An 18,245-nucleotide genomic window follows, 5' to 3' on the forward strand; every position below is an offset into this window, starting at 1 on the left:
CCTTGTCAGTAACTGGTAGATCAAGCAGACAAAAAATCAGTAAGGATATTGTTGGCCTGAACAGCATTATCAATCAACTTGATCTAATTGATATTTATAGAATAGTCCACCAACAACAAAATACACATTCTTCTCAAGTTCACATGAAACACTCACCAAAACAGACCACATTCTGGGCCATAAAACATACCCTGACAAATTTAAAATAGAAATCATACAAAGTATGCTCTCAGACTACAATGGAATTAAATTAGAGCCAGAAAACTTGCTGGAAAACTCCACAATATTGGAGATTAAACAACATACTTCTAAATAAACCTCGGGTCAAGAGGTAAGTCCCAAGGGAAATTTTTAAATATTTTGAACTAAACGAAAATGAAAATACAACTTATCAAAATGTGTGGGAAGCAGCAAAAGCACTGCTTAGAGGGATATTCATAGCATTAAAATGCACATTAAGAAAGAGGAAAGACCTGAAAATCAACAGTCTGAGCTTCCTCCTTAAAAACACAACAACAACAAAAACAACAACAACAACAAAAGCTAGATAGGGCCGTGCATGGTGGCTCATGCCTCTAATCCCAGAGGCAGGAGGGTCGCTTGAGGCCAGGAGCTCAAGACCAGCCTGAGCAATGTAGCAAGACTCTGTCTTGACAAAACAATTTAAAAAAAAAAAAAAAAAAAAACTAGAGAAAGACGAGCAATTTAAGCCTAAAGCAAGCACTATAAAAAGAAAAGAAAAAGTAAAACCTAAGATGGAAATCAATGAAGTTCAAAATAGGAAGACAACAGAAAAAATCAATGAAATCAAAAGCTGATCGTTATAGAAAGAATTGTGTCCTCCCCAAAATTCATATGTTGAAGTCCTAACCCCTAGTAGCTCAGAATATGATGGTATTTAGAGATAGAAAAATCACCTTTAAAGAAGTGATTAAGTTAAAATGAAGCCATTAGGGTGGTCCCTATTCTAATCTAACTGATATGATTATAAGAAGAGGAAATTTGGACACAAAAGAAGAGATGGCAGGGGCACACCTGTTCAGAGGGACAACCATATGAACAGGCAATGAGAGGGCAACCAACTGTAAGCCAAGGAGAGGCCTCAGGAGAAACCAAATCTACTGGCCTCTTGATCTTGGAGTTCTAAACTCAAGAACTGTGGAAAATAAACTTCTCTTTGGCCACCCAGTATGTGGTATTTTATTATGGCAGTCCTAGCAAACTAATACACTGGTTCTTTGAAAAGATCAATTAAATTGATAAAACTACACCTGAGGTAATCAAAAAAAAAAGAGCAAAGACACAATTACTGATATCAGAAATAAAAAGGGTGATCATTACTGATTCCAAAGTCATTAGGAAAATAATAAATACTACAAAAAATTCAATGCCCACAAATTTCATAGTTAGGAGGAAATTAACTAATTCCTTGAAAAACAAACTATCAAAACTCACACAAGGAGAAATATGAAAACTGAAAAGCTCTATGTCTATTAAAGAAATTGAATCGATAATTAATAATCTTCTAAAAAAGAAATCACCAGGCCCAGGTGGTTTCAGCAGTGAATTCTCTCAAACATTTCAGGAAGAAATGGTATCAATTCTCTACAATCTCTTCCAGATCCTAAAAACAGACAGAACATTGCCTAATTCGTTCTATAAGGCCAGCATTACCCTCATATCAAAACCAAATAAAGGCATTACAAGAAAGGAAAACTATAGATCAATATCCCTTATGAATATAAAGGCAAAAATTCTCAACAAAATATCAGCAAATTAAATCCAATGATGCACAAAAAGTTATCTACCATCACAAACCAGATTTATTACAGGGATGGAAGGTTGGTTTAACATTCAAAATCAATAAATGTAATCACCCACATCAATGGACTAAAGAAGAAACATCAAAGGACTGTATCAGCTCACAAAGAAAACGCATTTGACAAAACCCAAAGCCCACTCATGATAAAAACTCTCCACAACCTAGGAATAGGGGAGAATGTCCTCAATTTAGTAAAGAACATTTGCAAAATACCTGTAGCTAGCATTACACGTAATTGTTCTCTAAGACTGAGAACAAAACAAGGATGTCCTCTCACCACTGCTATTCAATCCCTAGCTATTGAAATAAGAAAAGGGAACCAAAGACATACAAACTAGAAAGATGAAACAAAACCATATATACTCCTCAGAAGACCTAATCATCTATGTAGAAAAGTCCAGGGAACTGACCTAAATAAATAAATAAATAAATAAATAAATAAATAAATAAATAAATAAAAATAACCTCCAAGAACAAGTAAATAAGTACAGCAAGGTCACAAGATATAAGGTTAACACACAAAAGTCAACTGCTTTCCCACATACTAGCAACGAAAAATTCACATTTGTAATTGTTTTAAATACCATTAAAATAGCCCTGCAAAAATGAAATTCTTAGGTGTGAATCTATTAAAATATGTAAAGTACCTGTATGTGAAACACTAAAAAACACTGATAAAAAGCAAAAAGGACTGGGCACAGTGGCTCACATCTGTAATCCCAGCACTTTGGGAGGCCAAAGCAGGTGGATCCCTTTAGCCTAGGAGTTTAAAACTGGCCTGGGCAACATACTGAGACCTTGTCTCCATTAAAAAAAAAAAAAAAAAAGCAAAGAATATCTAAATAACTGCTTTAGATTTACAGAATTATTGCAAAAATAGTACAGAGAATTCCTATACACACCACACCCAGTTTCCCTTATTATCTAAAAGTAAAATACATGAAAACAGTAACACAAAAAATAGAAGGAGATTGCATGGAATTATATTTTTATAAGGTTCTTATGTTATATATTTAATGTATAATGTTATTAATTCAAGGTAAACAGTGATAAAGTAAGAATACATAGTATAATCCAAAGACTAACCACAAAAGGCATACCTAAAAAGCCAACAAAGAAATAGAATGGAATGCTAAGAAAAACTTAGTAACCCAGAAGAAAGACACAAAAGAGGAACAAAAGATCAAATAACTGATAGGACTAATAAAAGACAAATATCACTATGGTATTCACTGGTAATGTAAAAGAAAACAAGTCAATAACTACATCCAGGAAAATGAAATAAACTCTCCAATTAAACAACAGAGATTGTTAGATTAAATTTAAAAACCAAGACCCATACCATATAAACACTAGCACCCACACATAGTAGACTTTAAGACAAAGAGTATTACCAGAGATAAAGAAAGACATTTGTGATATTGTGAAATATACATTTGGTCTTCTTTCCATTTCCTGGCATACAACTCCTAAAATCCTTAGAATCTTCAAAGTGTTGTTTTTTTGTATGCTAATATTGACTGACAGCTGCAGGGTGGGATTAGTCACTGGAAAGACTAAGGGGAAGGAGAGAGGCTAAAGGTCAAGTTGATCACCAGTGGCCAATGGCTTAATCAATCATGCCTGAATAATGAAGCCTAAATGAAAACCCAAGCAGACAGGGTTCAGAGAGATGAACATGTGGCCATTCCTGGAGGGTAGTGCACCAGGGAAGGCATGGAAGCTCTGCAGCCCTTTCTCTGTACCTTGCATTACGTATCTCACCTGTACCCTTTGTAATATCCTTTATCATAAACTGGTAAACATTAAGTGTTTCTAACTAACTGAACCCAAACCAAGAGTTGTGGAAGCCCCAACTTGAAGCTGATCAGTCAGAAGTTCCTGAGGCCCGGACTTGCCAATGGTGTCTGAAGCGGGGAAGGGGCAGTCTTGGGAACTGAGCCCTCATCCTGTGGGATGTGACACTATCCCCAGGTAGGCAGGGTCAGAATTGAACTGGAAGACACCCAACTAGTATTACTGCAAAATTGACTGCTTGCTTGCTTGCTTGCTCGCTCGCTCGCTTGCTTGTGGGGAGAAATCCTCACATATTTGGGGGTCATGGAAGTTTTCTGTGTTGAAGTTTGTGGTGTTGACACCACAGCAGAGGAAAAATGGTTGAGAGTTTTTCCAACAACACATAATAATGATAAAAGGACTAGTGCATCAAGTAAACATAATAATACGAAATACATATTCACCTACTTAAAGGGTTTTCAAATAGATAAAACAGGAACCAAAAGAACAAAATGTAAAAATAAACAAATCCCTAATCATAGCTGGAGATTTTAACACAATTTCCTTGATATTTGAGAGAAAACATGCTCATAAAATCAGTCAAAATACAGAAGATTTGAATAACACTATCAACCATCTTGACCTAATTGATAGTTTGTGTAACACTACATCTGACAACTGAGGAATACAGTCTTTACTTGTGCATATAGAATATTTACCAAAAAACAGATTACATGCCAGAACACAAAACAAGTATCAATAAAATTTTTAAACCTAAAATCACAGAGTATAAACAAATAAGAGTAGAAATCAAAATAAACATAATCATGATACATCTAAAACTTCCCCAAATATCTGGAAATTAAGCGATACACTCCTGAACAATCCATGTGTGAAAGAAGAAATCACAAAAGTAATTTTAAAATATTTTGAACTGAACAAACCAAAATCACAATATAACAGATTTGGTGGGATATATAAAGCAATGGTTAAGAAGAGAAACTTGGCCAGGAATCGTGGCTCTCACCTGTAATCCCAGCACTTTGGGAGGCCAAAGGGGGTAAGATACTTTGAGGCCAAGAGTTCAAGACCAGCCTGGGCAACATAGCGAGACCCTGTCTCTACAAAAGAAAACTTTTAATTGAGCCCAAGAGTTCAAGGCTACAGTGAGCTATGTGTGTGCCACTGTACTTCAAGCCTGGAAAACAAGACCCTGTCTAAAAAAAAAAGGAAAAACTTATAGATTTACAGCTGAAATGTTTATATACACGGGCCAGGCACAGTAGCTCACATCTGTAATCCTAGCACTTTGGAAGGCCAAGATGAGAGGATCACTTGAGGCCAGGAGTTTGAGTCCAGCCTAGTCAACATAGCAAGACCCCATCTCAATTTATTTTTTTAAAAAATTTATGCTTATATGAACAAAAAGGTTTAAAATCTGTTATCTAATCTTCTGCTAAAAAAAGAAAAAAGAGAAATTAAATCCAAAGCAAGAAAAAAATTGACAATAAAGAGTAGAAATCAATTAGAAAACCAAACAAAGAAAAACACAAAGCCAAATCTTGGTTCTTTAAAGAGATCGACCAAAACAAACTAAGAAAAAAGAAAAGACACAAATTACCTAAATCAGGAATTAAAAGAGGTTACCACTACAAATTCTACCAACATGAAAATAACAATAAATAAATGCTACAAGCAACTTTATGACAATAAATTCAACAATTTAGATAACTTGTACCATTTCTTTGAAAGGTACAAAACATAAAAACTGACACAAAAATAAATAGAAAATATGAAATGCCTTATGTTTAATAAATGAATTATATTTGTAAGAAAAAAACCTGCCCACAAATTATAATATGACCAGGTGGGCTTTATCTTAGAAATAGAAGGGTTTTAACATGCAGAAATCAATCAATATAATACACTATATTAACAGAATTAAGGAGAGAATCTCTACATGATCATTTTAATAGATGCATTTCACAAAACTCAACAAACACCCATTCATAATTAAAACTCTCATCATTTTAGAAACTGATAAATGACATTGTATAACATGGTTATTACAGTTAATGTATTGCATACTTGAAAACAGCCATGAAGGCAGCTCTTATATGTTATCACTGCAAAAAAAAAAAAAAAAAAAAAACCATAAAACTATTGTTATAAATCTGTTTAATACAGTTGTTGCCTTGGCATCCATTTTAGGCCTGACGTACGTTATCTGTAATCCAGCCAACCCTGTCACCTTTGGCCTAGTTAAAACTTTCCCTCCCTGTGTGGTGTTTGCCATATAGCCTACTTGTTCCTCACTAATCCAAAACCCAACACATCGCATAGCTGCTGACCACAATAAAACCTAAAGGTCAATACCAGAGTCATATGAATAAGCTCCCCCTTCACATTGTCCTCTTTAAACTAGCCAGTCTACAACCCACAGGGAAATCCCAAGGGATAATCCCCACAGACCTTAATAAAGACATAATCCCACAGGTCTCCCCTTCCCACCCACCCAGCAGTTGAATCCCCTGCTATTTCCAGACTTCCCTTTGGCCTCACATTGGCATCCTAACCTCTCTGGTATCTGTGTGTAATAAACTTCTTTCCTTTCATGCATTTTGGCTTCACTTCCTCATTATGTCTCTCCTGACACAGCCATACTATAGTATTCTCAATATTATTGAACGTTTTGAACAAATCTTAACTATGTGAGGTGATAAATTTGTTAATTAGCTTGATTGTGCTAATCATTTCACAATGTATACATACATCAAAACATCACACTGTACATGATAAATATAACTTTTATCTATCAATTATACTTCAATAATGCTTGGTGGGGAGAAACATACAGCCAATATCATAGTTAATAATGTCCACAGAGTTTGGGACCAAGGTAAAGATGTTGGCTTTCACCACTTCCAATAAACATTATACTAAAGGTATCAGTTATTGCAATGCGGCAAGGAAAAAAAAAGGATAAGTATCAGAAAGGAAGAAATATAAATGATCTCATTTGCAGATGACAATGCTGCTTACATAGAAAGTTCCAGGGAATCTACAAAACAATTTCTACAACTAACAGATGAATTTAGAAAGTTACTGGATATGGGGTTAATATATAAAAACCAATTGTTTTCTTATATACTAGAGGCAAAAATTTACAAAGGACACCAAAAGCAGTATGTCTCTTAATCATTCCCCAATGATTTCATCATGTACTCTAACAAAAGCCTAAATTAATCATTCAATTACATTTATATTAATAGTTCTAATCTGCTTTAATTTAAAATTCATCAGCAAATAATAATTTACTGGCCAGGCCCAGTGGCTCATGCCTGTAGTCCCAGCTGCTCAGGAAGCTGAGGTGGGAGAATCACTTGAGCCCAGGAGGTGGAGGCTGCAGTGAGCCAAAATTGCACCACTGCACTCCAGACTGGGCAACAAAGTGAGATCCTGCCTCAAATAATAATAATAATAATAATTTACTGAGTAAGCACTATATTAGGCACCATAGGGGAAAAAAAACTGAACTAAATCTAATATAAGAACCCTACCAAAAAAAAAAAAATGTTGTGGAAGATATTTAAGAAAAAAAAAAGAACCCTACCATCTACCAACTGAAAGGCACTTTTAACAAAAATGATATAAACACTAAGTATATTTGCCTTTTAAGTTAAACATACATTACTATGAAATTCAGATAATGCTATCATTCCTTTGCTTATACATTATTTATTTTTTTATTTCTGATTTTGTTTTGTTTTGTTTTGTCTTGTATTATTTTGTGTGGTCAGGGGTTAGCAGAACCTAAATTTTTTGACTAATTTCCACTCTTTAGACCATGAATAAGCCGAAAGAAATAAGCTGAAAGAAACCACTTTTTAAGATCTGTGTAGAAAAGAATTATTTACATTGCCCTAACAGTTAATTTACCTTTCTTCACTGAAGCGACGACCGATCTTTACTTTACACTTGTCCTGGGGGAGGCATGCTGCTAGTAGAGGAACTGTACGCAACACTTTGTTTTCCTTTAATTAAAAAATGAATTGAAACACAGATTTTTACTTAGATATACACACTTTTAAATATTTTATAATGAACATCTGATTCATAACTTTATGTAAAACTTTCACAAGCCTTTTACTAAAGACCACAGTTTAATAAAAAGAGGTAAAATTTCTCTGATTTATCAGTATTAACCATAACACAAGCATACATTTTTATTCTATTTGGGTATGTTTTACAGGTTTACTGATCAAAGAAGATTACATTTATATATAATGATTAAGATTATTAAAATGTAAATTTGTGTTTAACTAAATTGAATCATTTACTCTGACAAGTTTTTCATTTCACAAGTAATTACATTTTGCACTATGTCAGCTTGAAGATAACTGCCTAGATCTTTATGCCCAAAAAAGCAAGGAAGCGCTCAGAAAACAAAACAATGGGTTCTTCCCAGCATAGCCTCTTTACTTAAATTAAATTTTTTTTAAAAAAAGAAAACAAAACAATGGGGTATGTCAAAGGGACACAGAAGCCAATCTTAAAGAGCTCCCAATGGCTAAAATTGAACAATCTGAGCAACAAAATAAATAACACAGTACTGGGTTATAACCCAAAGTACAAATTAGAGTCCAGAATGATATAAATAAATGACTTAATAAATAAATGGGGGAGAAGAAACAAATCTTCCTTACAAAAGAATTCCAAATAATAAATGTAAATACTCCCCCCTCCTGAAGGTGGAACTTAATCTCTTCATCCCACTTGAGTGTGGGCTGGATTTATGGCCTGGCTTCCAAAGAATATGGAGTATGGAAAGAGAACAAAAATAATAACTTTAGAGTGGAGAAATCTGGTGGCCATTTCTGAAAATGCCATTAAGTTGACTGTCGTCAGTGGTTTCTTCAATGTCCTAGCTTCCAACACTGGAAACCATCTTTCTTGTTGCCACGAGAATTCTACCTTGAATCCCATAGAGCCAAGTGATTAGTTACTCTGCCTTAGGTGGTTTTAGGACATTTTCCAATGTTTAATACAATGTTCTTCTCTCTTTACCATCACCATGAGACTGTGACACAGACTTAATCAGTTTCTAAACCTTTATCAAAGTAATACATGTATATATGTCAAATTAAATAGTGCCATAAGATTTAAAATGCCACAGTTGTTCCCAGATGTACTCCCCAGTACCACGTCCTGGAGGCAATCACTTTAACTCTTTTGGCTATTTCTTCTGGTAGTTATCTCCATATAACCATACAATATATGTTGTTTTTCTATTTCTTGATTTATCGATTTTAGATACTATCCAAAAACTACCAATTATCATCATCATAACAGCTAATATTAAGGCACACAATTCTAAGTACAATACACAGAGAGAGAGAAATATATCTTTTGTCATATCCATTTTACTAATGAGGAAACTGAAACACAAAGATGTTAATTAACTTGCCCAAAGTTTCAGAGTTTATAGAACTATTAAGAATTTGAACTCAGGCAGTCTAGCTCCACAGCCCTTAAGTACTGCCTCTCATAACAAATGAGGATTTAGCTTTCTAATACCACTCCTTCCTCTCACATCTAATATTATTAGTTAAGTCAATAAAGTGTTTGAATCTTCACGACTAAATACACATTGTTCACAAAGGCCAAGTCCTTTAACATAAGATTATTTTCTTGTAAAGCTTTTTGTTATTTTTGAGATAGCTTTTCTATTTTTATCCTTAGGTAATTTTTACATGTATGTATACCTACTCTTTGAAATGCTCCATCATATCACCTCCATATCATCTACTCCACCAAGTCTTCTTTTCCCAAAGCCCCCTCCTAGAGCCTATCTAAATGGTTAATAACTTTTTTATGGGAGAGTCAAAAACTAGCAAATCCTTTTTTCTTTTTTTTATTATATATATATTTTTATTATACTGTAAGTTCTAGGGTACATGTGCACAACGTGCAGATTTGTTACATATGAATACATGTGACATGTTGGTGTGCTGCACCCATTAACTCGTCATTTACATTAGGTGTATCTCCTAATGCTATCCCTCCCCACACCCCTCACCCTACAACAGGCCCCAGTGTGTGATGTTCCCCTTCCTGTGTCCAAGTGTTCTCATTGTTCAATTCCCACCTATGAGTGAGAACATGAAGTGTTTGGTTTTTTTGTCCTTGTGATATAGTTTGCTGAGAATGATGGTTTCCAGCTTCATCCATGTCCCTACAAAGGACGTGAACTCATCAATTTTTATGGCTGCATAGTATTCCATGGTGTATATGTGCCACATTTTCTTAATCCAGTCTATCATTGTTGGACATTTGGGTTGGTTCCAAGTCTTTGCTATTGTGAGTAGTGCCACAATAAACATACGTGTGCATGTGTCTTTATAGCAGCATGATTTATATTCCTTTGGGTATACACCCAGTAATGGGATGGCTGGGTCAAATGGTATTTCTAGTTCTAGATCCCTGAGGAATCGCCACACAGACTTCCACAATGGTTGAACTAGTTTACAGTCCCACCAACAGTGTAAAAGTGTTCCTATTTCTCCACATCCTCTCCAGCACCTGTTGTTTCCTGACTTTTTAATGATCGCCATTCTAACTGGTGTGAGATGATATCTCATTGTGGTTTTGATTTGCATATCTCTGATGGCCAGTGATGAAGAGCATTTTTTCATGTGTCTGTTGGCTGCATAAATGTCTTCTTTTGAGAAGTGTCTGTTCATATCCTTTGCCCACTTTTTGATGGGGTTCTTTGTTTTTTTCTTGTAAATTTGTTAGAGTTCTTTGTAGATTCTGGATATTAGCCCTTTGTCAGATGAGTAGATTGCAAAAATTTTCTCTCATTCTGTAGGCTAGCAAATCCTTTTATTGGAAATGGTGTGCTGAAGTTAAGCACAGGTAGCCCAGTATTAATAAGTCAGATGAAAACTGGAAAATTCCTTTGCTGAGAATGGCTGGACACAGTGGTTCACACCTATAGTCCCAGCTCTTAGGGAGGCAGAGGTTGGAGGATAACTTGAGCCATGGGTTTGAGACCTGCCTGGGCAATATAGCGAGACCCCGTTCTTAAAAACAGAAAATAATAATAAAAGAAAATTCCTTTGCTGAGAAGAAAAAACTGTATGGATGCATTTCTACATGCATAAAACACATCTGTAGCACACACAGTGATGAATGAATCATCTAAACCATGGATTAATAATGGTCAAAAATAAATTAAAAATAAGATATTTGAAAACATTAAAAAAAAAAAAGGCCAAGCATGATGGCTCACGCCCGCAATCCTAGCACTGTGGGAGGCTGAGGCAGGAGGATCACTCGAGGCCAGGAATTCAAGACCAGCCTGGGCAACATAGTGAGACCCTATCTCTACAAAAAATAGAAAGAAAACATTAATATTGCCACAAATCAATGAAAACACCCACATTAAAAAAGCTATCTTATATCTGGAACCACACAATAATGAAAAGGCACCATACTGTGTATACTGCAAAATGAACACAGTATTTGCCATCAAATGTCAAGTGGTTTGGGTTTTTTTTTTTTTTAAGATAGGGTCTTGCTGTACAGCCCAAGCTAGAGTGCAATGTCACAATCATAGCTCACTGCAGCCTAAAACTCCTGGACAGAAGGGATCCTCCCACCTCAGCCTCCCAAGTAGCTAGGCCTATAGGCATGCACCACCACACTTGGCTAATTTTTTTATTTGTTTATAGAGATGGGGTCTCGCTATGTTGCCCAGGCTGGTCTCAAACTTGTGGGCTCAAGTTATCCTCCTTCTTCAGCTTCCCAAAGTGCTGGAATTATAAGCATAAGCCACCGCTCCCAGCCTCAAAAGTCAGGTTTTAACCAAAATTTCTGTGGCCGGCAAGCTATCAGTTTACATAAATTTGACCTGTACAATGTTTTAAGTTTAACTGAAGTAAAATAGTGCTAGTGACCAAATTGTCATAATCCTGACAAAAGCATGATGCTGCTAAGACTGAGAAAAACGTTAGGCCGGGTGCGGTGGCTCACGCCTGTAATCCCAGCACTTTGGGAGGCTGAGGCAGGTGGATCATGAGGTCAGGAGATCGAGACCATCCTGGCTAACACGGTGAAACCCCGCCTCTACTAAAAATACAAAAAGTTAGCCGGGCGTTGTGGTGGGCGCCTGTAGTCCCAGCTACTCGGGAGGCCGAGGCAGGAGAATGGCATGAACCTGGAAGGTGGAGCTTGCAGTGAGCTGAGATCGCGCCACTGCACTCCAGCCTGGGCGACAGAGCGAGACTCCGTCTCAAAAAAAAAAAAAAAAAAAGAAGGCTGAGAAAAAGGTTGTCCACCAAACGGAGTAGTTAACAATTTGCAATAAAAGAAAAAATGTTTCAAGGCTGAGGCATGAGAATTGTTTGTACCTGGGAGGCAGAGATTGCAGTGAGCTGAGATTGTACCACTGTACTTCAGCCTGGGTGACAGACGGAGACTCTGTCTCAAAAAATAAATAAATAAGTGTTTCATCATTTGAAAGACAGAAAAGATTAATTTCTTTTATACCTCTGTTAAAGTCTTCAAGTGATCCAGACTTGAGAAATTTAAAAAATAATTATTCCTTCTTAGAAAGCTTGACTGCGTCTATGATGTCCTCAGTTCCTAAATACTGAAAGAGTTTTAACTGCATTTTACAGTAAATAATTTCATAGTATGCATTGAGTAGCTTAGTATTAATTATAACTTCCTCCCCTCTTCATTATGCAGCTAATCAAGAGTTACAAACACATATACACACTGGCACATATGTATTTTACCTGTACAAGAAAGTATTAATTTTAAAATCTTTACATATAACATGCATTATAAAATATACATGTTTCTTCTATTCATCTAAAATAAACCAAAAATTTATTTATACATTCACTTTGTAAGAGTAAAATGCCAAAGTTACTTCTACTGGAGCAAGAAAAGACATCAAGCATCAAGAAACATAAGCTATGACCAAAATTTAAAAAGCAATGATTTTCTTAGCTCTTTATTCACAAAACCTCATTTTTTCTTCATACAAAATTGTTGGGAGTTTTAAATTTCTATACTATTCAATAACATAGATTTTGTGAAATGGTATCTCTCTCTAGAGCATATGACTCTATACTATCAGTTGAAATTAAAAAGAAACTATTTTTTCCAAAAGAGAAAGCATTTATCATCAACTTCTTTTCAGAAATGCTAAAGAGCTGGTAAGGATAAGTATGTTTATCTTCGTGTTTCCTCTTGTGGACTCATATTCTATTTGAAATCCTGTATTTTACAAAATCTTACCTCTGCTGGATGCTGAATTATGTACAAGTGGGTAGAGATATGCAGAGGGTGCGCTGGGAGAAATGGACACAAACACACTTTCTGAGGCCGGCTAAAGGGTAAAAAGAAAAATAAAACTGGTAAATTTTAAAAATACAATGATATAACAATTTTTTTAAATGACCTTAATCCCACTGCATTTATACAAAGAGGTTTGCTAAAGCTACATTCTTTTCAAAATGAAATACCAAGAATGAATTTAATCAAGCAGACTTTAGACATGAGAATCTGGAGAAATTCAAGTAAATTCTTTACCACTTATATAGATTAAGTACCTCAAAACAAAAATCTTACCTTAGTTATATTTAGACAAAGAATACCTATAAGTTATCTGGTCCCTTTATTCAAAACATGACACTTCTGATTTGCGTTCCAAATCAAGAAGAGATCTCATATCAAAGAGAAACCTGGCAACTCTTCTGTATCACTTTAAGTTGAGTAAACAATAAGATGATAAAATACTAGAATATAATTACCAACTAGAGAAAAACACTAATCAAACTTAGCCATCAATCAATACAGACAGCTTACCAATTGTGAGAAGAAACTCAAATAGATGCCACCAAATTATATTTGGCTAGAATTATACTAGAAGAGTATTTGCCTTTTCCATTTAACTTACCTTTTCTTACTGTTTGTCATTTTTATTTTACTTACATTTTAGTGCCTTACTGTTTAGGTAACTCTTACACACAATATAAAGTTCAAATAGAATTAAAGGGTATACCTCCTATCTCTGTCCTCCAGCCTACAGTATTCTCTTCCTTTAGGGGCAACCAATGACCGGTTTTTTATGTCCTTCCAAAGGTAGTGTATGAATAAACATTTATATTTTACCATTAAATACTATATTTGGTATATGCATTTATAATATGAAATTCATGACTGGGCATGGTGGCTCATGCCTGTAATCCCAGCACTTTGGGAGGCTGAGGTGGGCAGATCACCTGAGGTCAAGAGTTCAAGACCAGCCTGGCCAATGTGGTGAATCCCCAACTCTAATAAAAATGCAAAAATTAGCCGGGCGTGGTGGCGGGTGCCTGTAATCCCAGCAACTCGGGAGGTTGAGGTAGGAGAGTTGCTTGAACCCAGGAGATGGAGGTTGCAGTGAGCCAGGATTGTGCCACTGCACTCCAGCCTGGGCGACAGAGCGAGACTCCATCTCAAAAAAAAAAAAAAAAAAAAAAAAAAGAAAGAAAGAAAGAAAGAAAGAAAGAAAGAAAGAAAGAAAGAAAGAAAGAAAGAAAGAAATTCATTAAGCGGCCAGATCCCAGATATGGGAGTAAATTTTTCACAAACGATCACAGGCAGATGTTATATGCCATTACAATAGTATACAAATAAATGTTATATTAAAGGGAATTTCCAATACGATACATACAAGCTGATCACTGTTAACTCTTTCCTCAATTTTACTTAGTGTGGAATTTTAGACTGAGGTTAAGAAATGCTTATTAATAAACCATACAGTGTGGGTAAATTGGCTCAAACATCTGTTAAACACACCCTCTCATTCTGCAAGAAACTGCCAAATCTATGCTCTGGATGAAGAAATTATCTAGATATCTTAGGCAGAAGTAAAATCATATTATACATGACTCCACCTCCTCTTTCCAACCCCACTGAACCTGGAATGGAAGTTTAACCCAAGGAAAATCAATACACCTGATTTCCAGTGACTTCTGAGATGACTTCCTATGATTGTTCTGCCCCACACTGGATTTCCTCTCAGGAATATGAGGAGATTTTTGAGATGGAAAGTCTTTCTGTGGTCACAAGAGTAAACACAAAAGAGGGACAGACACCAATTGATGAAACAGGGTGCAATGACGAACAGATCAAGGACTGCTATAAGAAAGGACTCCTCACTCAGTAGAAAGAGGAACAGGATGAGGTACATTCAAATTCTAAAAAACAAGATTCTGATTTTTTCTATTAAGTTAATTAAAACCAAAAACTAAAATGATTCAAAGAATAAATACATCATAGGACAGAAGAACCAAGTAAAAACATGTTTCTCCAACATAACCAGGCAAATTTAAATAAAGTATCTCTATGCTAATAGTATTTCAATGTGGTGGGTGGGGTAGAGTTTGACTTTGAATTTTTTTTAATAAATCTATTCAAATTTTGACTGAAGAAAAGCTGTAAGTCCACAAACATTAGCTTTAATCTTTAAAAACAAACAAACAAAAAAAACAGAATCACACTCTGTCACCCAGGCTGGAGGGCAGTGGCACAACCTCAGCTCACTGCAACCTCTGCCTCCCGGATTCAAGCGATTCTCATGTCTCAGCCTCCTGAATAGCTGAGATTACAGGCACACATCACCATGTCCAGCTAATTTTTTATATTTTTAGTAGAGAGAGGTTTTCACCACTGTGGCCAAGCTGGTCTCGAACTCCTGACCTCAAGTGATCCGCCCACCTCAGCCTCAATAAGTACTGGTGAAACAGAAAATTTTCCTTGACCCCTTCCTGGGCATCATGACAGGAGTGCCTCACTTACTCAGCCCACAGCTCTCAATGCCTGGTGGGACGGGGAGCAGCAGGTGAGCAGGTGCAGGAGCCAGAGCTAGCACTGTTGGGTGCCGGCAGGTGCAAAACTCCATGGGGCCCCCCGGCAGTGTCTAGGTGAGTACTCGTGACCCCTGAAGCCCCAGAGGGCATGTGATACAGTGCTCTTTTAGCTTTGCTGCCCACACCGGTGGCACCCAAGCTCTTGTTCGGCGTCCAGTAAAAATCAGGTCACAGGAATGAATTGAAGGGTGGTAAATATGGAGGATTTTATCGCCGATGAAAGTGGCTCTAAGCGGGAACGAGAGCTGGAAGAGGGATGGAGCAGGAAGGTGATCTTCCCCTGGATTCCGACTGTCCCCAGCTGGACTCTCTGAAGCAAAAGCATCAAGCCATCCCTCTGACGTCAAGCTGCTTTTCACCAACGTCAAACTGCAGTCCCTACCATACAGCTGCCTTTCCTCCTCTCCCCTTCTCTTCTCTCTGCCAGTAGAGCCAGGGGTTTTTATGGGTACAGGATGGGGGTGGAACGGACCATGTGTGGTTTTGGAAAAGACAGCATTCGAGCGGGAAAACAGGAATGCATGTTCTCACTTTGGGGCATAGTTCCAGGCTTGAGGGTGGGGCTTTGCCAGGGACCTTGCCCTTTTCTGCCTAGAATTTCTCTGCCTCCTGTTCCTATCACTGGGATTACAGGCATGAGCCACCATACTCAACCAATTTTAACCTTTTACAGATAAAAGTCCTAACTTTTATCTGTAAAAGTTAGTTAAAAAGGGCAGTTCAAATAAGTTGATTTTGTGATACTATTGAGGAACTTCAGTTATATTGTGGTTTTGTATAGTTCTAAAAATCCCCAAAATGAATTGAAGTTAGACTCACTTTAATAACAAATGTTGCATAACATATTTGATGAATGATAATATATATTACAAAAACATATTGTAATAGGTAGTTCATCTACTAAAGGTTAGAAATCAACCTTTTAGGTAAAATGTTATTGGGGCAACATAGAGTGTTGACAGATGTGGAAGATACTATAGCATAGCCTGCCTTAGCTGGTGAGTGGCGATTAGGCCTGGTGGAACTGCCATTAATAAACCAACTGTGGGCCGGCACGGTGGCTCACGCCTGTAATCCCAGCACTTTGGGAGGCCGAGGCAGGCGGATCACAAGGTCAGGAGTTAGAGACCTTCCTGGCTAACACGGTGAAACCCCGTCTCTACTAAAAATACAAAAAAAAAAAAAAAATTAGCCGGGCGTGATGGCAGGTGCCTGTAGTCCCAGCTATTCGGGAGGCTGAGGCCAGGGAATGGCGTGAACCCCGGAGGCGGAGCTTGCAGTGAGCTGAGATCATGCCACTGTACTCCAGCCTGGGCGACAAAGCAAGACTCCATCTCAAAAAAACAAAAACAAAAACAAACTGTGATCAGGGTGAGGAACAGGAAAAAAGGAAATATGAGGAAATGGAGTGAATGCCAGGTGGATCAGAGAGACACGGTCATGGGGGTCAGGTGTGGTATCAGGAATAATGTGGGGGCCAGCCTAAAACAGTAAGGTCAAGTTGTTTGGACAGAAAGGCTACAGGGCACGGTCCCGGCTCTCGTGTAAGAATTCTGACCGCACAGCCCTGCACTTCAGCTGTGTGTAATGAAAAGAGTTGGGATTAGTTAGGGAGAGCTAGTGTGGAAGCAGCTTCTAGGCCTGTTTTTAAGGAAAGGAAAGAGGAGTGGGGAAAAGATTTAGGATCTATGAGGTCAGCTAAGTTTCCTTTTGTGAGTTTATATAACGGTTTAGTCAGGATGGCAAAACCAGGTATCCAAAGGTGAAAGTACCTAACCATGCTAGGAAGGAAAGGAGTTGTTGCTTTGTAGAAGGGGTTAGGGTTTGGGAGATTAGCCAGACACGATCAGCAGGGACAGAACCTGTGTTTTTATTAAGAATTATGCCGAGATAGGTAACGGATGAGGAAGAAATTTGGGCTTTGAAGGAGGATACGCGATATTCTTTTGAGAACAGATGTTGGAGGAGCAGAAGGGTGTCCTTTTGGGAAGATCTGTAGGAGGGGCTATAAAGTAGAAGGTTGTCAAAATATTGAATAAAGTGAGAAGCAGATGGATGGAAAGAAAGTAAATCATGAGAAATGGCTTGACTGAAGTAATGGGGGCTGTTCCTGAAGCCTTGTGGCAGTATAGCCTAGGTAAGTTGCTGAGACTGATGGGTGTCAGGGTCAGTCCAAGTGAAAGCAAAGAGAGGCTGGGATGAAGGGTGCAAAGAAATAGTAAAGGAAGCATGCTTGAGATCCAGAACAGAAAAATGGGTTGTGGAGGGAGGTATTGAGGACAAGAGTGTACGGGTTGGGCACTACAGGGTGGACAGGCAAAATAATTTGGTTGATAAGGCATAGATCCTCAACTAACCTGTAAGACTTGTCTGGTTTTTGGACGGGTAAAATGGGAGAATTGTAAGGAGAGTTTATATGCTTTAGAAGCCCATGCTGTAGCAAGTGAGTGATAACAGGCTTTAACCTTTTAAAGCATGCTGTGGGATGGGATATTGGCATTGAGTGGGGTAAGGGTGATTAGGTTTTAATGGGATGGTAAGGGATGCATGATCATTCGCCAAGGTAGGAATAGAGGTGTCTCATACTTGTGGATTAAGATGGGGAGACACAAGGGGAGGATGTGAAGGAGGCTTTGAACTGGGGAAAAGGGCGGCAATGAGGTGTGGCTGTAGCCTAGGAATAGTCAGGAAAGCAGATAAGTTAGTTAAAATGCCTA

General features: G+C 37.4%; 1 protein-coding gene across 7 annotated transcripts in view; it reads right to left on the reverse strand.

Moving 5' to 3' along the window:
• Positions 1–18,245, reverse strand: part of DTWD2 (DTW domain containing 2) — a 158,401-nt gene that overhangs the window by 102,454 nt on the left and 37,702 nt on the right. For all 7 annotated transcript variants that reach the window (XM_019026188.4, XM_055387249.2, XM_055387252.2 and 4 more), the window contains exons 2-3: positions 12,911–13,001; positions 7,538–7,632 (exon numbers count right to left, since the gene is read on the reverse strand). In XM_019026188.4, coding sequence (XP_018881733.2) covers positions 7,538–7,632; positions 12,911–13,001 — 186 coding nt within the window. The remainder of the gene's footprint in view (positions 1–7,537; positions 7,633–12,910; positions 13,002–18,245) is intronic.

The sequence above is a fragment of the Gorilla gorilla genome, chromosome 4, assembly GCF_029281585.2.
Source record: "Gorilla gorilla gorilla isolate KB3781 chromosome 4, NHGRI_mGorGor1-v2.1_pri, whole genome shotgun sequence".
Taxonomy (NCBI): domain Eukaryota; kingdom Metazoa; phylum Chordata; class Mammalia; order Primates; family Hominidae; genus Gorilla; species Gorilla gorilla.